Below are 22,707 nucleotides of genomic sequence, written 5' to 3' on the forward strand. Positions count from 1 at the left end.
AGCGCCCTTAGGGTCCGGCAGCTCGCCCTGCACGGTGCCTGGGGCCCTGTGGGTGGGGGGAGAAGCCTGGCCGGGCCCCCCCGGCCTCGCACTAGGAGTGGGGAGCGCGGCAGGAGCGGCAGCAGGCTTTGCTGTAGTACCAGTGGCTGCACAGGTTCACCTTGATGGCCAGAGCGCAGTTGGTTCCCGCCTGGTCCTGGCAGCTGTCATCTGCGGGGCAGGCAGGTTGGTCAGGGGAGAGAAGAAAAAAGGAAAAAGTCATTGATATAGAAAGAAAAAAAAAAAAAACAACACTGCAAGTTCATGAGTTCCCTTTGTCCCATACACAGCCTGCCCTAAATACCATGGGCTGGGCAAAAAGAAAACCGCCCCGGCTGCCAGGGTCACGTCCGTGCTCCCTGGCAGAGCATCCCCTGGAAAAGCCAAGCGGTTTCCCCATGAATATCATCATCAGCCCAGGCGGAGGTACAAGGCTCACATGTTTCATCACGCCTGCCCTGGGGAGCCGCACGTGGTCCCAGCCCCACAGCTCGTGCTCCTCCCTGGGGGAGCTGCCCAGGGACTGCCAGAGCCACTGAGGCACCCCAAACGCACTGCAGTGCACCCCTGACCCATTGGGAAGCTGAGCTGGTAGCCAGGAGCACCCCAGGTCTGCAGCCAGGCCCGGAGCCGGCCCCAAACCTGCCTCCCGCCCCCATGCTCTTCTCCCACATCAGCCTTATTCCCAAATCCTATTAAAGAATTAGAACCGCGTGTTCGCTAAAGATCACAGGGGCTTTGAGCCAGCAGACGAGTCAGATAATGAGATAGTTACAAATCCCACGGGACATTCGGAGACCAAAAATCATTAAAATAATGGCACAGACAAAACTTCCTAGACATGAGCTGGAATCACACAGAAGCACCACCCGAGTCAGCTCTCCACAGCTCCCTTTTATCTTCTGGTTAGAGCGCACTGCTTTTAAAATCTCCCCTTTATTTAACGGGGTTACATAGAGATAAAGCATGGCACCATGTCCCTGGGGCCCTCTATGTCCTCCCTGGGGTGAGCAGCAAGCTGGGGGGGCTATGGAAAATAAAACACCGGGGGGGGCTCACCTGGGGGCTCTGTGGGGCAGGGCTGCAGGTCACAGGTCTGCTTGCCGACTGGCTTCACCAGCGGGTCACAGCCACGGACGATGTCCTTCCCCTGGTAGCACTTCACATCCCGCATCCTCACGCCGATGCCGCAGGTTTTTGTGCACTGGAGAACAGAGATTCAGGGCTGAGGCGAGAAACCCCGCTCCATGGGGGTCTGCGCCGAGCCAGGACCTGCTAAAAAACCCCCTCGCTGGAGCCGTCGGGGCAGGGGGCTGAGCTCTGCACCCCTGGTCGCACTGCTGGCCCCTCGCTCCATCCTCACTGCCAGCACTCGGACGTCTGCAGCAGGCTGACAGCGATCCATGGACACGCTCCCACCCCTGGGGCTGCAAAACTCCCTCCTCTCTCTGAAACCACCTGGCTCAGAGCTGCTCGGTGGCACCAGGGTGGCCGTGACCCCCCCCCCGGATTGGGGCTGTAGGGCTGGGGTCTGTGCAACGTGTCCGGGGTGCGCAGAGCTGCTCCTGGGCTGCGCTCGCAGCCTGCTGCCCTTTGGATGCCTCGGCGCACGGGGATTACAGCAGGGTTTCTTGGGCTAATTATAGGCTGCAAGGATGGGTTTTAAGACTAAACAAAACGAGCTCCAGGCAGACGAGAAGGCCTGCGTTAGGGAGCTGGGAACAGCCCTTCGCTGCTTGTCATCTCCCTGCTCGCGGCACAGAGGAGCCCCGCACGGGACTGGGACAGCCCAGCCTGCCCCCAGCATCACCCCACACCTTGCTGGGCCCCAGCTTTGCTCCCTGCCCATCTGTGGGGCAGCTGCAGCGCAGGCTCCGTGCACAGCCCCAGCCACACTCCTACAAGCTGGTGCAGGGAAAAAGGGGTGAAAAAGAATAACAGGGGAAAAAAAAAAAAAAAAAAGCTAAAGCTAACCCAAAACATCTCCTCTCGGTCCTGTTCACAGCAAGTCCTGCCTGTGTTGTGCCAGGGCAGGCTCTGAGCTACCAGCAAAGCAAAGGGGCTCCTCCATGTGCTCCCTTGCGGGCTGCACCTTGCAAAGCTTCACCCAGCTCCTCGGGGCTTTTTGCAGGTGGTGTAGGAAGGGAATTTCCCCCCACAGTAGGTCCCCCGAGCTGCTCCCAGCCCCCTCCCTGCCTACCTCCGACCAGGGGGTCGTGTACCACTTGAAGCACGGCCGCTCGAAGCACGTCGTCTCCTCCACGGGCTTCTTGGCCACGTCGCAGTCAGCAGGGTTGCGGGTCTTGATCTTGCCATTGACGATCTCGAGGCAGAGCACGATCCTTTTCTTCACGCCCCGGCCGCACGTGGTGTTGCACTGCGGGGATGCAAGCGGGGCTGAGAGCCGTGCACCCCCAGCCCTGCCCCGCACCAAGAGCGTCCTCCTCCATCGCCCCCCGAGGGGACTGCTGAGCACTGCCCCTTCCCCAAACCTTACCCGCTCCCAGTCCTGCGCCAGCCAGTGCGACGGGCAGTTCTTGTCCCCGCAGGGGTGGATGGCCAGCGGCTTCGTCTCCAGGTTGCACTGCGACTCCGGCACCACGCGCCCGTCGCTGGTTTTGCAGTACACGTGCCGGATCATCCTGCCCTGCCCGCAGCCACCGCTGCACTGAAACCACACCGAGCACAGCAGGCGGTCAGCGGCGGGGAAAGCAGCACGATCCCAGCCCCGTGGATGACCCAGGTTGGGGACCAAGACGCCTGCTTGGGCCTCAGCTCTTCCCCAGCCCCACCTCATCAAGGGATCCTCAGGGTTTGGATTAAAAAAGCAGCGAATGTTTGCTGCGGAGAAGTTGGGCGCATCCTTCCCCGGGGAACCCCTGCAGCCAACGTGCCCCGTGGTCGCATCCCACTGGCACTGAGCAAAACTCGGCACCTCCTTGGCACGGGCAGGAGGAGAAGTGCCACAAACAGGGGAACTTGGGGCGGCTTTCAGAGACCAAGATAAATGGGGCCAAGCGAGTGGCTGCCAGTGTCCCCCCTTCACTGCTTCAGCCGTGCCCCGAGCCTCGGGGGGAGCAGCGGAGGCTCCCTGGCTCTCCTGCGGCCGCTCTTGCTGATACGCACGGCGTTTTGCAGCCCCGCTGCTGCCATGGAAACTGCTTATTTTTAGCCAGGGAATAAAAACCCTACGTAAAAATAGCTTGGGATGGAGAGGGTCTCTGTAGCAGAAGTGTGCAGGAAGGGAAAAGGGGAGAAAAAGGCTAAAGGTTCATTTTCTAGGCATGGAGCATCAGCATTGCCAAGCTCAGCAGCAGACAGGGTGCTTTTGGCACCTGCTGGGTGACAACAGCAGGAGCTGGCCAGGCTGTCAGGGTGGCACAGGGTTCCACTATCCCCCCTGACCCATGGGGATGGAGCACAGGCTCATCCCTGCCATGGGCAAGGAGCCTTCTGCAGGGCAGGGTTTGGTGCTCACAAGCCCCACTAAACCTAAACCCCAGGAAACACAGCGCGGAGTGGACGGGTGGTGGTCAGGGCGAGCCCAGAGGTGCCACCCGTCCCCTGCCCAGGGTCTCACCGGTCCCCAGTCAGAGACAGTCCACTGGCGGTCGCAGGGTGGCCCCGTGCAGTTCTTTTCAGCCAGGGGCCGGGCGCTGGCATCGCACAGCTTCTCCTCCTCTGAGCAGCGGATGTCCCGGGTCACCACGCTGCGCTCGCCGCACCGCGCTGAGCACTGGGGACAGAGGGGACAGCGTGAGCAGGGCACCCACCCGACACAGCATGGCCCCAGCCCCAGCACGGTCTGGTTAAAGGTGATGGAAGCTGGGAGCTGGTTTTTATTTATTTTAATGTTTTTAACCTAAAACGCTCTAAAAACGCATACTGAAAATGCATTTTAATGCAGCTGTAAAATGAGATGGAGCAAAGCTGCCCCTCTCCTGGAAAAAAAAAACAGCAGCCCCGAACAGCCACAGCAGTCAGGTTCAGCAGTGCAGGAGGGGCTGCATCCTGCCTGGGTGCTGTGAGAGCCCAGCAGCCACACTCTGGGGGGCCACCTGAGCCTTCGTGGCATTTTTCGGGCATGGAGCTGGGTCAGAGCCTGGCTCAGCCTCTGAATGTATCTGCTTCCGGCCCTGCTTGAGCAAACCCCCCCAGACCCACAGAAGCCAGAGGGTGAAAAAAAAACAAAACAAAACAAAACAAAAAACCAAGGCACCAAAACTGCCCAATATCGGAGCTGAAAGGTTGTAGCTGCCGCTTAAGGCCAGGAGTGAGATCTCCCTCACTTCCTTCGCAGGAACAGCCAGCTGCTTTTCGTGTCCTTCGAGAATGTTTTCCCCAAACCACAGAACTGAGATTTTTATCCTGTGGATAAATTTGGCACCGCGCAGCGCAGTGACATTATTTAGAACTGGATTTGAGTTACTGCAGTCTCCCATACACACGTTTGCTCCATGCATAACGTTAAGCAGGGAAAAGTGTCAACAGCACAGCGCTCAGACGCACCGCGCTGATATGTTAATCCTCAGATCTCTGAAACGTGCTCTTTTTTTATGCCTATTTCCCAAGCCAACTTGGCACCCGGCTTCAGATGTGATCCAAATTAGATTAGCTTTGCTGCTGGCTAAGAGCGAACGACTCCAGGAGTGTCTCAAGCAATCTGTCCCTGACACATGCTGGAGGAATATATGGGTTTGGGTAAAATAAGCCACTCCAGCTCGCTACGCCAGTCAAAATATCGTGCTAGCACGTGCACAGGGAGCTTTTCTCTACCAGACTGGGAAAGTCAAAACATCCTGCGAAATCAGAGAAGGCACCAGCCCTTCCATCGGCAGCGCGATGGGAATGGCTCTCCCCAGCCTGAGGAGGGAAGGAGATGTTTAAATCACGACCAAGAAGCGTTTTGGGAGCTCCCAGGAGGGGAAGCATCCCATCTCTGATGGCACAAACCAGCACGTGCAGCCATCGGGGCCAGTGCCCTAGGAGGTCCCCGCGTGCTGAGTCTCTGAAGGCCACAGGTGAAGCAAAAATCCCCAAAACTCACCTCCGACCACTCCGACATCTCCCACTGGGGCCCGCAGGCTGGGTTTTTGCAGACCTTGCGCTCGTCCGGCCTGGTGATGTCGGCCGACTCGCAGAGGTCGCTGTAGACGGAGCTGTCGAAGCCCGGGGAGATCATCTTCCAGCAGCGCACGATGCGGAACTGGTAGCCCTCGCCGCACGTGCGGGAGCACTCGCTCCAGCTGCTCGTCTCCCACCTGCGGGACGAGAGAGAGGCGTTGTGCAAGGGAAACCTGACCACCTGTCCCCACACCACCCACACCAACATCACTTTGCTCAAAAAGAGAGAAAATGACCCCATGCCACCTCCGTGCAGCCCCCCAACCCCAGAGCCAGAACGTGCCACAGGGGATTTGGTGTCCCTCCCCAACCCACCACGTTTCTCTGTTTGCTCACGCTCAACCTTTCTTTGTTGTTTATTTTTTTTTTTGCCTGACCAGCTGAAGAACAGAGGGGACAGATGCATCTATCACAGCCAGCACAGGTGACGAGGAGCAGGACGCAGGCAGCAGGAAGGAAGAGGGGTGCAGGTGCCTTTTGGGGTGCTGCAGTCAGTCCCCAAGGAGGGACGCAGGCTGGCGTGTTTGGAAGTGGGGACAACCCAAACGACTGCAGGACATCCGTGTTGTAATGCCTACGGGCTGGGAATGCTACCAAAGGGACACGGGAGGACTGGGCTCACCCCACGGCCCTGCAGATCCCCAAAGGTTCATGCACCATGGTCAGCCTAGCTCAAACTTTGTGTGACAGGATGGAAAAGGTAGGACCTGCTCTGAGATGATGCCTGCCCCTGCCACTGTGAGAGGGGAGCGACTCCTAAACCAAGGGAAAAGCCTCCTATGCTCAAGCCTTCTGTAGTACAGCAGCATTTTAAGAGCTCTGATATAAAGAACAACATTTAAAGAAATAAAAAACCTAAAAATCTAAACAAATCAGGTCACAAGGCTGCCCTGGGGATACGTGGACAATGTCCCCCCTGCACACCAGCCTCACACCCTGCAGCCACAGGAGGCTGTCACATTTCCAGGTGCCACCTGAGCACAGAAAGGAGAGGAAACCAAGGTCTTTCCCACCCAGATCAGACAGCTCTCAGGCAAATCAAGAATTTCTTTTGGCTTTAGCTACAGGAGAATCTCCGTGGCACCAGGCTGCCCCATCTGGGCCCCCAGCAGCTCCTTCATCCACCTGCTCTCCTGCTGCATTCACAGCTACCCCACTCACCATGCTAAAGCCCAGGGAACCGGAGCAGCACAAACCCAAGGAGGAGCTGGCTTTAAAAGAGACCGGTTGGACATCCCGGCACTCATGCTAGGAAAACACCAAGCTAGTGCAAATAAAGTCCTCGTGGTGCCCTCAGGACCAGGCTGCTCCCAACAGCACCATTCCCCTCCCTGTGCTCTCCTCACTCACACCATGACCTGCTCTGGTTTTCAGCCTCAATGTGCAGAGTCCGGCGAGATGCCACCAGCACGACAGGCACGTGCTTTCCATCCCCTCGCCCTCTCCAGCACGACCAGCTGTCCTTCACAGTTACCCAAGCTGAAAACAACCGCTCTGGGTTTTTGTAGGGCTGTGCCTGGTCCCTGCTGCCACCCTGGCCTCACTTTGTGCTGCTGCTGAATGAGACCATTTCAGGGCATGCCCCAGACCTTCCCTTATCCCTTTGCACTGCCCCAGTCTGACCTCATCAAGTCCTCACTCCGACAGTCACGGGTGACTGCTGTTCCAACACGCACATCCCGTGTTACAAACCAGCAGCAGAGATGCACCCGAGCTGCACGGTTTGGCTCAGGACCGCAACCCAAAGCACGCTTTTTGGATAAAAAGCCACAACAGAAGGAAAACAGGTTCCTGTCCACACCACTATCCCACACTTTGCTCTGACTGCAAGCAAACCTCAGTAACATTTAGGATGCCAAAGAGGGCACAGGTCCGGACGGGTGCAGTTTACAAGCTGCAAACCACCAGGAGGTTGGGGAGCTTTCAACCCATCAGCCGAAACCACAACCCTCGAGGGGAAGCCTCGCTGTGCCCCAGGGCAGCCCAGGCAAGCGGGGCAGGAGGGCTGGGGTGCTAGGGGCACACGCCCCATATCCCTGCTGCCCCCCACACCGTGCTGCCCCCCCCTCGATGCATCCCCGGCAGAGGAAGCGCCCTGCGAGGCGGTACCTTGGCTGGCACTCTCTCCCAGCACAGAACTCATGGACGGGCTCGGGGCGGGTCATGGCATCACAGTACGTATCGTCCACTTCGATCCCGTCATAGCGCACACACATAGCATATGTGGACATCACTCCTGGTTTCAAAGAGAATACACACACACAGAGGACGCTTGGTGACTTTTGATATCCAAATTTTTTTTTATTTTTTTTTTCCTTTCCCCTCCTCCCCCGTGTTTTCCAAAATTTCCTCCTGCGGGAAAACAGCAAACCTGACTTTCTGCCCACGGGGAGGATGCTGCCCAGCAGGGAGGGTGACAGCAGCCACCAAAGGCAACACTAGTAAGGTCTCCAGAAGTGGGTACAGCCACCATGTGCAGGGCTCACCACCAATAACATACAAGCAACGTGTTTTCATAGGAAATGCTTAGGGCAACGGGTCTGTGAGGCAGCTCCCGTGGTTTACATGAAAACAAACAAACAAAACAAAAACAACAACAACAAAAAAAAAAAGAGAGGTCTCCAGCTCCTGACATCGTATGGCTTCTCTGTGAGGTACCATTAGGAAAAGGTAACGAGAAAGGAGAAATTTAAGCAGAGCCTCTCCCTGCTGACTGCAAATTGGGCAGAGCAGCCTGTCCCAGTCAAGGGGGAGATTTGATCAGAGGGGATCAAAGAAGCCAAAATTGACCCAGAACGTGCGGCTGATGGGATTCTGGGGAGGAGGATGGCTTGCAAAGCTCCTGCTACCTGCACACTGTGTGCAGGTGCCTGGCACCCTTAAAAAAAAAAATAAATAAAATCATTGTATTTGCTTTTCTAAAAGGCATCCCCTAGACTGTGGTCTCCTCTTTTGCCCTTTGTCCTTGTAACTGTAGGAGCCCCACAGCATCTGGATTATTTCAGGGACTGCATCAGCAAGCAGAGGGCTCATGCCCAGTAGTGCAGGGGACCAGGGACACCGCCAACTTCCCCCCCCCACAACGAAGGAGCAAAGGAGAGGGGGCTCAGAGCTTTTGCGGGGCAAAAAAAAGGGGAAATTTAGGAAAAAAAGAACAGAGGCCAGGCTTTGGCAGATGTGTTGCTGTTCCAGGTTGACACCATTGCAGCTGAGACCAGGCTCAGCAGCAGGAGGGGTGGGAGAAACAAAACTAAATCAAAAAGCCAAGTGCTGCTTTGTTTCCTGCCAGAGCCGAACAATCTTCAAAATTTCACTCTGTCGGAAAGAAGCTGAGCTTTTCAAAACCCCCTGAATGTTCAAAAGGGAACAGGAAATAAAAAGCCATGAAAAGCAGGAGCCTGGCTGCACAGATTTCAATCCCCTCGCTGTCACGTCTGCCCTGGTTCAAGGAGCCGACGTGCTCAAACCCAGCAAGAAGCGTTAGGACCCCAGCGGGCTGGTAAATGCAGGCGGGCAGGGAGCTTTTTGCAGCTCACAAACGCTTTGCACAAAACGCCCACGGGGTGAGACCCTGGGGGCTTTCCTCTCCTCCCCAGCAGCACGAACCAGTGGCTCCGCAGAGCTCGGGGGGCTGAGCTGTGACCCCCCCGGCTTTGCAAGACTACACTGGGGGACGTGGGGTCGTGCTACACCAGATCTAGTGATGGAGAGATCCCCTGCACATCACCAGGTCCTTCCCATCCCTACGAGACGTAAAAGCGACTCACACACCGGGTGGTTTCGGCGGCTGTGCAGAGGCTGCGTTTGGCTGCGTCTTATAACTACCTGTGGTACATGTAGAGCTGCAGGGTTCATGGGAGGAAAGCTTCCACCTGTACATGTCAGCAGCACTCACACCTTGGCCCTTTCTTAACAACTTCAATCTGTTTCTAGCGATAAGCAAAAAAAAAAAATAAAAAAATAGCATTTACAAGGAGAGCTGTGACACGCCACGTCAGAGAGAGACATCTGCGAGCAGGTTGGGTTTGGGAGGGGATTGGCTTTGTTTGTCGGTTGGGTTTGGTTGTTCTGATTTTGGGGTTTGTTTGTTTGAATTGTTCCGTTTCATTTCACAACATACCTGTCCTGAGCCCCAAGTAGAATCCCCAGCCCGGTTAGAGGCAGAGCTTCCACTGTCTAGAAATAGAGAGAATGGGATAAAAATACCCACAAGTAGAAACAGTTCAGAATTTAAACAAAAAAGTTTGCATTTGTTCTGCTCAAATACACCTGGCCCTCGGCGTAACGGCGGCTAAAGGTGCAGTATCTCCTCCCCTGCGCCTCCGGGGCCGACCCGGCACGCCGCCGTGCGCTGCTCAGCGCAGGCGGATTTTCGGCTGCTCCGAGCTGGGCAGCCTCAAGCCTACACGTGGCGTGGGATTTTGGCACACAAAGGCCCCGCCGGCCGCCTACCTGTTGCTTGGGCCACTCTCGCTGGATTGTTTTGGTTTGGATGCCTGATTTGCATCTCTCGTGTTCACGCTACGTTCAAACGCGTAATGCCCAGTGGGAAGGGGATAACAGATTCAGCCTGGTATGTGAAAAAGCATCTGTCAAACCAAGAACAGCAGCTTCTCCCGGGTCAGTGCGGCATACGTCCTGAAATGTTGTAACACGTCAGGGATACTGCACCTTTACAACAAAGTTCTCAGACCTTCGCTCAAAGCCTGCAAGTCTCTACCCTGATGGAAGAGCGGACAAGGTTGTATCCTGACATCCAGCTGTCTCTGGCCTGGCAAGATATGCAGCTTATATGATTTCTAGGCAGCAGAAGCTCTGGAATTGCCTTATTTAGGTGATCATAAGAGAAAGTTCAGGTCCAGCCTATCAGATCCACCTTTAAGAGGACACTGGTGAGAATCCAGGCATTTCCTTCCACACCCACCCTCCTTCCAGTGATCCTCCAGGAGGATTACAAACAATTCTCCTTTTCCCTGTTGATTCTGCCTGTCATTTTGGCAAACGCTTGCTTCCTGTGTTTGAAATGGAACTGAAACGAATGTGGCTATTTTTGCACAAAAAACAACAACCTCGGCTTGCCATAAGTAGTGCTTTATCTTGCCAAAACAGCTCCGCCAGAGCCGCACCAGCCACTGCCACCAGCAGCCCTGGTGCCGCCTGTGCTGGCTGCTGCCCCCAGGACAGCTTTCAGAAAGAGCCCTTCACATGCAGTCAACATCTGGCTTTTATATTTTCATTATTTCAGTTTGCCTGGAAAAGGGGCTGTGACCTAGCTCCTCTGCCCTGCACCCTGCTCTCTGAGGCACCAAAGTAAACACCACATTATCAGCTGAAAGTCATCTTCAAAATAAGCTTCATTTCACATCTGAGGATGGAAAACCCTTCAGCTTCATCCCTTTAACGTATGAGACCCTGAAGAGCTTCTCCTATATGTAATGAGGTCACAGGGACAAGCTCTTTCTAGGCAGGTCAGACGTTTGGTCATATGGCACCGTTCAGCTCTTACCCTTTCAAGCTGCACCAAATAACATTTATTTCTCCCTAAATACAAACAGCAGCACATTGCCCTACAAACAAAGTAGGCTTTATTTTTTTTCCCTCTTTTTGTAATGTATTTACAAGCATTATTATAATGTCAAGTGTTCTCTTCCCTGCCTGCACTTTGTCTCCATTTTTCATGTGGACAACAGCACCAAAAGCAAGCATGGGGCTCTTGTGCCAAGTGCCCGACAGCCCTCGTTGCTGCTTTCTAGTGAAATTCCTTTCTGGGGTAGTGGAAACAGACAGCCCTTTCTGGCAGCAGCTGCTGTTTTGGCTGCCCATCTTCCCTAAACAGCCCTCATAACAGGAGAAAGAAATAAAAATCAGTGCATGGGACCAGGAGATGACCCCAGTGCAGGACAAGCCCCAGTGGCAATGCTGCCAGGGCGCAACAGCCCGGCCCCATGGGGCTGGCTCCGGGGATGTAACGGGGCAGGATGGCTCAGGCACTAAAGGCTGTGTTCAAGAAAAAAGTAGCTTAGAGGTGGGTCTCCTGTGTTGTGTGCACAGCTACAGCTGGCTGCTTACAGCCCGCAGGCAGGTGACCCTCTCCAGCACCTTCACTTAAGGAAGTGGAAGCCAGCAAAAATCCAACTTTCCATCCCTGGTCTGGGAGGGATGGGTTTGGGACGTGTCAGGTCCAAGCTCCTTCCCAAAACTAGGCTGAGCTCAGGATGAGATGGGGCACACAGGGCCTTGCCCTGCCTAGTTTTGCCCCTCTCCAAGGGTAGATCGTCAGAGCAGAGGTTTCCCTGGTGCCCCAACAGTGTCCCCCCCGGGTGGTGCCTCCAGCCTGGCTCTGCATTACCATCCGTCCTCCTGGAGGAACAAGCCCAGGGCCTTCTCTGCTCCTCACATACCTCCTGCTCCAGCACCCTGCTGGTGGTTGGTGGGATGGGGGGGCAAGAGGGGGCAAGCCAGACCCCATACCCTGCTATCATGTCATATTTCCACATGCACAGCTCCTGCTTGCCCTCTGTGCAGCCTTTGGCTACTGCAAAACTCCAAAGCCAAAAGGTCTTTTTCAGCTATTACTGTTTAGATCTGAAAAAAAAATCCTTATTTTATTCCCAAGACTGGTGGGAAGAAGGAACATTGCAATTTTCTTCCCATTCCTCCCTTGGCTTTGTTCTGCAATGCTTGGTACCCGTCCTGAATGGGTTTAAATCCCTGAGCTGTGCCTTTGATAGAGGGGTGGTTGGGGATAACAGAAGAAGGGTTTGCTTTTTGGTTTGTTTGTTTTTTCTTATTATTTGGTTTGGGTTTTTTGTTAAGCGTCACAGGGAACTGCACTCAAGGCACTAACAGTCTTTTTTGTTTCATCCTGCAATAGCCAAGCTGCTCTGAATTTCAAAGCACGTACAGTTCCCTGCATTCCCAGGAGGCAGAAAAGCATCAGCCCCATTTAACAGCTACTGAAACAGAGACTGTGAGTTACAGGGTGCTGAGCAAGGCCACACAGGGAGGGTGCTGGGACCAGGCAGGACCTCAGCTGCAGGGCAGGCTCCCTCCTCGCCCCACAGCACAAGGAAGGGAGCTGACAGCGCTGCCCTCGCTTGTCAGAGTGCTAATGAAATGCTTGCTTTGGCAGCTGAAGGCAGGCTTTCCAAGCCAAGCCACGAGGAGAGATGATAGACAAGCCCTTGGCAGCGTTTAAGTGTTCTTATCATTAAGAAGTCTGTGGATATGTTTGGCTGCATGGACATTTTCTTTAGCATAAGCTTCTTTAGCATAAGCTAGCATAAGTTCTAAGTAAATACAGCTAACTAGAGCCAGAGAGGGTTTGTTCAGAGTTTTACATCTTCTGCAGTTCAGCAACACAACCCACAGCTTCCCTGTGGGGAGCTGGGGGACAGAGGGGTTGGGGCAGCACAGCTAGGAGGAGACCTGGGTGCTGGGGACCCCAAAACAAACAGGAGGGACCTGAATCCACAGCTGTGGATCTGGGACCTGATGGCTCCCAAGAAGCTGGTCTGTCCCTGCAAGCCCATGCTGGGAACATGCTGCTGTGAGCCCCAGGGCAACTCAGGAGGCACTCAGACATGAGGACAAGCACTATCCTGAGACTTCCCAGCCCAGATGAATTATGCTGCTGACGACAGATTATGTTGTGGTGTTTTTTTGTGTTTTTTTTTTTTTGTGTGTGTGTTTTTTTTTTTAAACCTTCCCATTGCATCTTTGTAACTCTACCACTTCTAACCAGCCATCAAAGAGATGTGAAGTGCCAGTCTATTATTAACCACTTGAAGCTGCCAGAGAGCTTTTGATATCCTTATCAAAGCAATGACTAATTGCACTGTATCTTCCTCCATTAAGCTGACAAACCCAGACTATTTCTGCAGGCCCTACACAAAGCTCTAGCTCTGCTGTGCCTCTCCAGCCGACAAGTAAGCAGCAGGTCTAGCCTCAGGGTCTGCTTTGTGCACGTTCCTGCCAACTCCAGTGAGGAAGACCATGGGAGGCAGTCAACAGGGGGCACAGAAGGGGGCCAGACCAACTTCTGCTGCTTTAGAACTAGGAGGGGGCCTGGGGAAGTCAGAGCAGGACATCAAGAGAAGAAAGGAAGAAAAGCTTCATTATGGCCATGGCTCTAATAACACGTTACAGCAGGCCAAGAGCCAAAAGCATGCTGACAGTCAGCAGCATGAATAGCTGACACCCCCCACTAAGGAGGGCAGTGAGTTTTCTTATTGCTTAGCAGATCTCTCAACTTTCTGCTCCCAAACCTTTCCTTCCAGATTAACCCCTGGTGGAAAGCTTTTACGGCATCCTACTCCCACTTACCTTCTGGCTTCCAAAGCAGGTAGAAACCATGCAATGGGGTCTGCATTGAGTACAGTGCTATTATGAGTTGAGAACAACAATAAATAGGATCGACTAGAAAGACGTGTCTCCTACCTTGCTTTGTGGGTTCTGTTCCCTTGAGGGCTGGTCATGGTGACAGTGGTGTTTGAGAAGGGCGTCTCTGCAGATGTGTTGACGGCTTTGCCATTGCTCAGCTCCATGTAGGTGCCATTGATGGTGTAGGTCACCAGGCCATCCGTGTCCTCATAGTCAACATAAAGGCTGTCAATGTGCGACCCCACAGAGTTGAGCGGGTCTCCCTGGGCGAAGATGCTGTTCATGGTCATGTTGAGCACCAGCTCCTTCGAGTCAGAGGACTTGTCCAGCAGCTTGTCCGTGATGGCGTTCTCCGAAAGGAATTCTCTGGAGGTGAGCCTGGGGTCGAAGTCTCTGTCATCATGGTCTGTCTGGTAAGTAGACCTGGTTACGTTTGAATCTAGATTGGAGCCAACAGGGGAAACAACGATGACAACCACAAAATGCATTCAGGCTGGGAGGCGAAAGCAGCCCAGAGCAGCAGGGACACACCAGAGCCTGAGCTCTGTCAGAGGCTAGAGGCAGGAGCAGGGGATTTGGGGGACCTCATGGAGTTGCACCCACTTGGGAAGAGTCCACAGCTCTCCTCAGGCCTCACCTTGCTACTGTGAGGCGCAAGGAGGAGCCTGGCTCCTGGCAGCACTGCCCCAAGCAGTAGCAGAGGTAGGAAAGAAGTTGCCCCCGGCTCCCAAGCCCACGCAGCCATGCAGGGAAGGCCCCCGGGGCAGTTTGGTGATGGGATGCCTGAGGGACTGGGGTGGGAAGGAGGTTGCTGGGGCTGTGGATAAGAGGGAGGTGACAGGAGGCCGTGAGGGGGAGATTTGCACACCCAGGGCTCCCTCCCCTCCTTGGGACCAGGCAAAGCACCGCAGGGCACCGGTGGGGAGACCTTACCCATGGCCACCCCCCACCCGCCAGAAACCAGAACCTGAAGGGCAAAGAGGATTTATGAGCAGACACGTTTTAAAGAACTTTCCAAGGTTTCCAAAAAACGAACCAGCAGGATCACTAGAGTCAGAAACAGAGCATTTCTCAACAAGAGCTCTGAGAGCAGAACGGTGAGGCCCAAGTCTCCTCCTTACCTTTGGGTTGTTTGCCCTTCAGTTTTGGCTCACAGTCAATTGTTTCTGCTCTTTCATAGACCTCATTGGTTTCCTGACCTTTGCTCAAGTTTAAATCTTCCTCCGTGTCCTGTCTTCCAAACACCTGGTTCTCCAAGTCTATCCTTTCCCTGGAGATTTTCCCAAAATAGGTTGCGTTGTGTTGGATAAAGCCCAATGGCACGTCTCCATCAAACTCTCTGCTTTCTTCACTATCTGACTCAGAGAAGGTGTAGTAGATGGGCTGGAGATTTTTTGAGTGTGGCTTCCTCAGGAGAGTGTATTCAAACGTGATGGATGGATTCTTGCCATTTTGATTCCAGACCTAGCAAACATGACATTGTTAATGGATGCAGTGAATACTGGCACACAAAGTTCATGATTCATCTTGGACTTGACAGTTGGTGAGCATCCACCTTGCTATTTCCAAACTGCTTTCCCTTGGACTGCCAGCTTCATACAGCTGGAGCATAGCACAGTTATTCAAGTTTTTTTTTCCCCTGCATCACCACACCAGGATCAGACCCAGCTTGGGGCTGGGAGCCCCAGGCAGAACTCCTTCCCCTGCCTCTGAGCAATCACCAAGACCTATCACAAGTTACCATCATCATATGCACAACCCCCTTTTTGTGGCATTACAGTGAACAAGGGGCACATACCCCTTCTGCTACTACATCCCCTGTATGGGACTCAGCTCAGGCACTGCCACCCCTTAACTGACTTCATGCTTTCTGAGCACCTAAGCCACCACCCCTTCCCCTTCAGGGAAGCCCGTGGCTACACAGAAGATGGCAGGAGTGGGGCTCTGGCTGGCTGCCCAGAAGCCAATTAAATTGCTTTTCTCCATCTGCCTAGTTTTAGACGGTTTGCTTCCAAAAAAAGAGTTTTAAAGTTTGTGCACTTATCTAAGCTAGCTGGCTCAATTTCTTATTTTCACTTTTTGCAGCAGGTAATTCTGATGAAACACACCAAGAAGAGAAATCCCCCACAGTGCCTGAGGCAACTTCTCCCTGCAGAGAGGGGCTACCAAGCCCACATTCATTATTCACAGCCCTGCCTGGGCTTTTATTTAACAATGCAAATAAAACAGGTTCATGCAAGGAATGCTCCCAGGGGAGCTGTGAAGCCACCCCCCAGGATCCAATGCAGCTTTTCCCATCACTCCCCCCAAAAACAGCCAATGCACACCATTATGTTCAGTCCTTGATTTGTCGGTCCTTGGGCAACGATATACTCTATGCCAGTCTCATAGACATCCATGGGCCTGCGGTACTTGAACACCGTGCCTGCAATGTTGAAGTTCTTCGGACTGTCAACTTTGTAGTTCCCATTGAAGAAATAGTAGCCAGCTTCATCAGCCACAGCTTAAAATGTGAGAAAGAATAAGAATTGTTTCCATCAACTGTGATGAGAGATATACAATACCGCCACTATTTATTCAGGGTATAAAGTTATTGGAGCGTCAGAGTAACAAAATACATTTTTCCTGCTTTTTGTGGCAGATACATCACAATATATTTCTAACGTGCATTGTGCCAGTCCTTGCCCAGAGCTCTGGGCCACGCTTTCCTTACACTGCAAGCTGTTGGGTGTGTTGGCCCAAGGCCCCGGCTCAGCACAACCATTAAATAAGAACAGACCCGCAGACAATAAGCAGATTGCCAGGGGCTGGCAGCAGAAGCTGCTTCTCTGGGAGTCCTGAACTACTTACACCAAGCCCAGCACTGGCCCAAGGCAGCTCTGCTAGAGCAAGCCCAGGACCTGTACTAAATGCAGCCCTTTTTATCCAAGCCTTCCTACACATGGCCATGAGCCTCTGAGGCAGCACCAGAGCATGACGGCAGCAAACATGAGCCTCTGTTGGGCAAGGCCAGGTTTGTCCACACCCTTCCTGAGCAGCTCTGCCACCTCCATCAGAGATCAGCCTCGTGCCACCAGCACTTGATGAGGCAGCCCATAGACACATCTCCTGGGTAGTGCCGTCATGGAGCATTGCGCATTCCCCAAGCTAGGAAGGATCACGGGGATCACAAGAGAGGTGAAGTCACCGGGCTATGACCCAGCACTAGCATATTTTGTTAATTGTTTCAATAATATTGACCAACAGCTCTGCATTTTGATCATTTTAATGCCAAAATACACAGCCCAGGTGAAGAGAAACGCACTCGCTCATACGACATGGTCACTTACACTGACTGTGGATTGAGCTCATGTCCACAATAAAGCTACATTCATATCCACGTTGGAAAAAAGTATTAGCTAGCATACACATGCATTCTAGGGAAGTACCAAGAGGTTATACACACCCAGAACATCTGCAGATTTTTTCCGTTCTACTATCTGGATATCCCTTGCTCCAGCAGGAATGTGCGTTACCAAAGAATAGCCTACGGGAAACTACAGATTAATGAAAGGAGAACTTTTTAACGAGTTATCTGAACAAAATGCTCAGTAGTCAGCACTGCAATATTGCAAGCAGACTGGCTCTGTTCCAGAGACTTACAGGAGTTACAGATTTTAATGGAGATTAATGTTAACTGTTAGGCTGCAAGTAGGAGCTTACTGGTAATAGAAAATAAAAGAGCGTAAGCAACAAATCTTGCTTTATGTTGGGTTAATGCAGTCGAGAGAGGGAAAGGATGCAATCCTTATATGCACAAACATGAAGTTTATTTAAACTGGTGAAGGAACATGTCTGAAGACTTTGCTAGCTAGAGAAGCAGTCCTGGGTTAGGACACCCTATGCTAGTTGGTCTACAAGACCCACCAAGTGCAAGATTACAGCCTGCTTCTCCCCCAGTTCCCCTTTGCCTAGTGCTAGGTAAGTGATGGGACAAATCCTACTAACACCACTGCAATTACTTCAGCTTGCTCTGTGTTAACTGGTCCCCAGTGAGCATTAATCATTATTCCCAAATTAGACCGCTATATTTAGGACGACTAGGTTCTGTTGCTTTACATCACGCTAATTTCGGAAATCCCGGTCTTTCAAAACACCCTAGCTTCCTGTTGTTACAAGGCATTTATTTCTGGTTTTACTGGGTCATGGGAAATCAAACTAAATCAGAGACGGCAGCCTCTTGCATAACCCTGTTGCACCATTCACAGATTTTGTATTTCCGAGAAATGTCATGAGAAATTACCGCTTTTACAGAAGGGCTTCCCTGCACAAATCTAAAAGTGGCATCAACACAAGAAGAACATGCAGAGGAAAAAGCTTAGGCAGTGCACTTAGTAAAAGTGAAAGCAGTTTACCAAAAACACCAATGCAATTAAAAAAGCCCTCTGCCCCAAAGCAAAGGAACCTTTAGAGCCTTACCAAGATGAGAGTTTCCTTTCCGGTAACTCCCAGTCACATGAGTGCAGCTGCTCCCATCTCCTTGGCAAACTCCACATTTATCCAAGGTGTGGGTGGAAAACAGAATGCCATCGCAGCCAATTGGCTAGAAAAGGCACAGAGTACTGAGGGTCAGGCAAATATTGCACCCCTTGTAACTCTCTGAATGCTACTAACAATATTTTTGCTATAATGTTTAACAACCTCACATTTTCCAGACACGCAAACCCCTCGGAAATCAGTGTATTTGCAGGATGTTCCATCCCGAGCCTGAACCATTAACTGTCTCTGACCATCCACAGTGGTGCAATGGAGGTCACAGGGCTTGCTAGAAATGTGAACATAGTCATCTAAGGGGAAAGGATATAAAGACACATTCAAAAACAGCAGAAACAATAACTTTCATCCAACCAATGTCAAAGAATTGCTGCCAAGCTAAACAATGGCAGCAACAACACAACTGCACGGCAGCCAGCGCTTCAAGAGCTACAACCTCCTGTGCTTGCAGGCTGGACAGGAGATTGTGCTTCTGAGAGCGTGACAGCCTGCTGCTGCAAGCCTTTGCACCGCCAGGCTTTGGCTTTTGACTTTGCCAGCAACAGATTCAGCTGCTGATGCTAGCAGCATCGCCAGCACCCGCCTGAGGATGCCACTACTCTGTGCAAGGGCTTGCAGTAGCGATACATACATTACACAACAACATATGCAAGTTCACACATCAATATTTAATACTTAAGTTACATTAGCATAGACATTCATTGTTTTAAATAGATATACAAGGCTATATTCAAGCCATAGCAGCTTAAAACGTAAGAGCTTTTCCATAATCATTCACCCCAGCTGGACTCCATTTGCCCTTTGCTTTCTGCAGACAGCTGGCTGGCTGCACCCACTGGCACAGCAGACCCGCGCCCAACAGACATTTTATAATACCCACAGGAAGCAAGTGACAAATTCACGTTTGCACCAGCAATCCAGCGCCAAGCATTAACACTCCGCCAAGGAGGGAGCAGCGATATACCCACTGGCCTGCGCACCCAAGCAAGGCAGCATCAATGGCAAAACATTATCCTGCAAATCCCCCGGGAGCCACGTGAACGCCTGCTAAAAAACAAAACAATTCACTGTAACTGTTCCGGTGAATCATCTCGAGTAGTGAATTACGTTTAAAGAAGTTGTCGCCTTGCCATAGAAAGGGGACAGAGCCAGCCAAGCAGTCAGAGCCAAGCAGCCAAGCCCTGCCACCCCTGCCAAGAGGCTGGCGAGACAGGGGCTTGGTTCACTTGAAAGGAGGCAACAAGTAACTTCATGAAGCAAAATTAATTGTTCTTGGGTATGTACAGAGACACCTGAAATAAGAAAACTTCCCGACTCTATTTTTAGACACCTACATGCCACTGCCTGAGGTCCCAGAGGAAAAAAAAAAAAAAAAAAAAAAAAAAAAGCCTGAATCCAATGGGCATGAGGTGCCTAAAAATAAATAAGTGAAAAAACAAACCTCAGTCTGACTCCTAAATTATTCCTGCAGCTCTGTGTCGCTCACCCCAGATGACCGAGCTGCCTAACCTCATCTTGGTGACGTTTGGCAAAGCTCAGGAGCTGCGGGGGAGGCAGCAGGCGTCACTGGGAGGCAGTGGCCCCAGCTCAAAGGACACTTGTCTGGGGAAGCTGGACCCTCCCTGCCCGCACAGGGCATCACCCCGTGCTCTCATCCTCCTCCAGCCTTTCAGCTCTGGTCCTTGGGAGCGATGACCAAAACAGACTGAAGGATTCAGCCATGAATATATTTGTTATTTCATTTTTTAAGTAACCCTGCAGCTGCAAAAGCCTCCTTTGAACTTGGGAGACAGCTGATTGTGTCTCTGAAAAATCACTTTAAAACAGCAGAGGAGGAGCCTTCCTGCAGTCTATAGCATCATAACTATCAAAATATTTTGGCTAGGCATTATGAAACACACAAAGAATGTCTTGTTACCAGGATATAAAGGTTTCCATTGATACGTTCTTCCATTATACACATGGGAGTTAAAGGATGAACACTGCTCCTCTCGAAAGCTCCTTCCGTTTGCAGGGCACTCCTAGAACGGGATACATTAACATCCTGATGAAAACAGACTGTGGGAAAGGGTTCTGGCACATCTCGACCGGCTGCAAGGAGCTTTTCCATCGCCTGCCCTGTGCGGAACCACATCTTCCTCCTCCTCCTCCCAGTGCAAGGACAGCTGGGGAAACCCCCTGGGGAGATGGCAAAGAGCAGCCTGCTGGGTTTTATGGCCCCAGCACACACAAAGGGACCCAAAGCCCCCAGCACAGTGGTGACAAGGGCCAGAGAATGGAGCTCCAGCTGCTTACAGAGGCGGTGGGGTGACAGCTACAGGACAAGTGGTGTCCCCACTCCAAGGGACACAGAAATGCCATATGAAGCAAGCAAGACTCCTCTTTTTTTTTAATTTAAAGAAAAAAAAAATAATCAAACGTCACCAATGAAAAAAAGGATATCCTTACTTGTACTTTGCAGAGCTGGTATCTTTTGGATGTTCCAGTGCAAGTTTTATTAGCCAGCCCACTCACTGACTTTCTTCTGAATAAAGAAACAACGGTTAGACAGGGGTCAGAGACCTTTCCTTTCACCCTTTAAAAAGAACATTTGTCCCCTGCTTCTGGGAGACCTGGCTCCATGTAGCAGAGCCACACGGTGAAACCGTGGTCTCACTGAAGTAGAAGGCAAAGGTCTCGCTGGCTTTGCCACCCGTACCATGAGCTGCTTGTCACAGCATCCCTCAGGGACTGGGGGCCTTGGGGAAGCCACCCCAACAGGGCAGAGCCCTGCACGAGCAGCTGGCACCAGCAGCCCCCATCCAGCCCCACACCACGGTGCTGTGCCAGGAGCCCTGAGAGCAGCACGGTGCTGCACCCGCTGCCCATCTGCGCCGATCCTGCAGGAGAAACCTCAGGGACAGCCCAAAGGGGACAGCCAGGACACAGCCTCCTAGTAATGAGATGCTCCAGGCACTCTTACCTTCTGCTCCAGTGGGGTTTGCCAGCCAACAACTCTTCACCAACGCTTATCTACAGAGCAATGACCTGGGCCAGACCCACCAGCACACGAACTGGAGGTTTTGCCCCCCCTGTCCCCACCACGAAGCGCAGCGCAGTACCTCTGCCGCAGGCAGTGCCTCTCCTGGGACTTGACACCCCCGCCGCAGGTCCTCGTGCATGCCGTCCACTTGGTCCACTCGCCCCACCAGTAGGCGGTCACATCCGCACCCTCCTCCAGGCTGTTGGAGGTCTGTGGCACGTCCTGCTCACGTACAGACGGGTTGGGGAGAGAAAAAGCTTTGGGTGCTCACCCCACGTTGCCTGCCCAGCCACCCGTCCCTTCACAGCCCATACTGTGCCACCCCAGGGCTAAGAGGCATTCCCTTCACAGCTGAGGTCAAGCCTGAGACTCCCTTCTTGCAAGAAATTCTGCTTTTTCAATTGTGCTTTCATTACGAGTTGGAATGAAATCGCAATATTTAGGATTCCTTGGGAAGGGAAGCGTTCATTGTTCAGCTCAGTCGGCAAAACCAAGCTCCCAGACAACCCTCACCCCCCTCCCCACGTCTGCTCTCGCTCCACAGTGAATTCAGGGAGCTGAAGAGCTGGTGGCAGCCAGAACCTGAAGCAAACCCTTGCAGATCTGCTCCGTGGTGGCACGGGATGCCCATGGCAGGCTGGAGGAGCCCACGCACTCCCCATACACATGCCACCAGGTCTGTCACTTCAGGAGGGTCCTTGACACCCCCCACTCCTGCCACTGGTGTGACTCCAGTGTCAGGGGCAATGGAGCTGCTCTGCTGGCAGCATCACCACCGCCTGCTGCGTGCTGCACCACGTTGAAGCCCAGAGACCCCCAGCGAGGTGACCCACTTACCTGAGCTATCACAAAGGCAACGTTGCCCATGAAGAGAAGGGCCAGGACACCTTTCAGCTGGGCCTGGGCGCTGCAGGAGATGCTGCTCCACCTCCACCTGAGGATCTTCATTCTAGAAAGCAACCACACACCTCACTGAGCGAGACCCCATCCAGACCAGGGGGTGAGGAGGCTGCTCTGCAGCCCGGGATACCCAGTGCACATCTCATTCAGCATTCCTGGTCAGCTAAGTGCCACCAGTGACTCCAAGGGCTTGATCCAGAGCCTCTATTTAATTAGAGGCCACATTAACACAGACAGGTTCTATCCCATCTCAGCTGCTATCTTCCAAATCCCACCTCTGTGCTGGTTCCCAGGGGCTACACCTGATAACAGCAGCATGAGCTGGGCTCCGAGCCTGCCTGGGGAAGGAGCGGGGCTGACACCAAAGCAGGCACAGCACAGGAGGCAGCGAGTGACAAGAAGTGTCACTGGCTTTCAGAAAAGCAATGCATTTCAATATTCCCACTTACAGGCTTCATAAGCAGACAAAACAATATGCAATTAGCAGCCGTTATTTTTCCCTCTTTTCATTTATTCTACACTAATTCCCGGAGAAGCCTGTTCTTATAGAAAAGAAACCATGCGCAATTAAAGCGCCAAAGTGAAGTATCCCAAGTGTCAGCCTTCCATTTGCTTCTCCATTTGTCTCATGAAAGAGAATAACCCAGAATGGCATTTTCTTAAACAAAACCCAGCTCAAAACCACAATACGTTTTATTGTGAGCCTC

At 52.6% G+C, this 22,707-nt stretch overlaps 1 protein-coding gene across 1 annotated transcript; it reads right to left on the reverse strand.

Moving 5' to 3' along the window:
• Positions 1 to 62: 62 nt before the first annotated feature.
• On the reverse strand, positions 63 to 22,048 carry ADAMTSL2 (ADAMTS like 2; the record flags this gene model as incomplete). The annotated part of the gene is made up of 18 exons (XM_084299285.1): positions 63 to 210; positions 1,099 to 1,243; positions 2,240 to 2,416; positions 2,537 to 2,707; positions 3,620 to 3,775; positions 5,087 to 5,300; positions 7,273 to 7,399; positions 8,989 to 9,092; positions 13,603 to 13,984; positions 14,667 to 15,009; positions 15,873 to 16,048; positions 16,991 to 17,071; positions 18,004 to 18,127; positions 18,226 to 18,371; positions 19,997 to 20,099; positions 20,527 to 20,602; positions 21,180 to 21,322; positions 21,938 to 22,048. 18 exons carry the CDS (start codon positions 22,046 to 22,048, stop codon positions 92 to 94), a joined length of 2,898 nt encoding a protein of 965 aa, XP_084155411.1. The 3' UTR covers positions 63 to 91.
• Between the last annotated feature and the right edge of the window lie 659 nt (positions 22,049 to 22,707).

The sequence above is a fragment of the Netta rufina genome, assembly GCF_964035555.1.
Source record: "Netta rufina genome assembly, chromosome: 20".
NCBI classification, from domain to species: domain Eukaryota; kingdom Metazoa; phylum Chordata; class Aves; order Anseriformes; family Anatidae; genus Netta; species Netta rufina.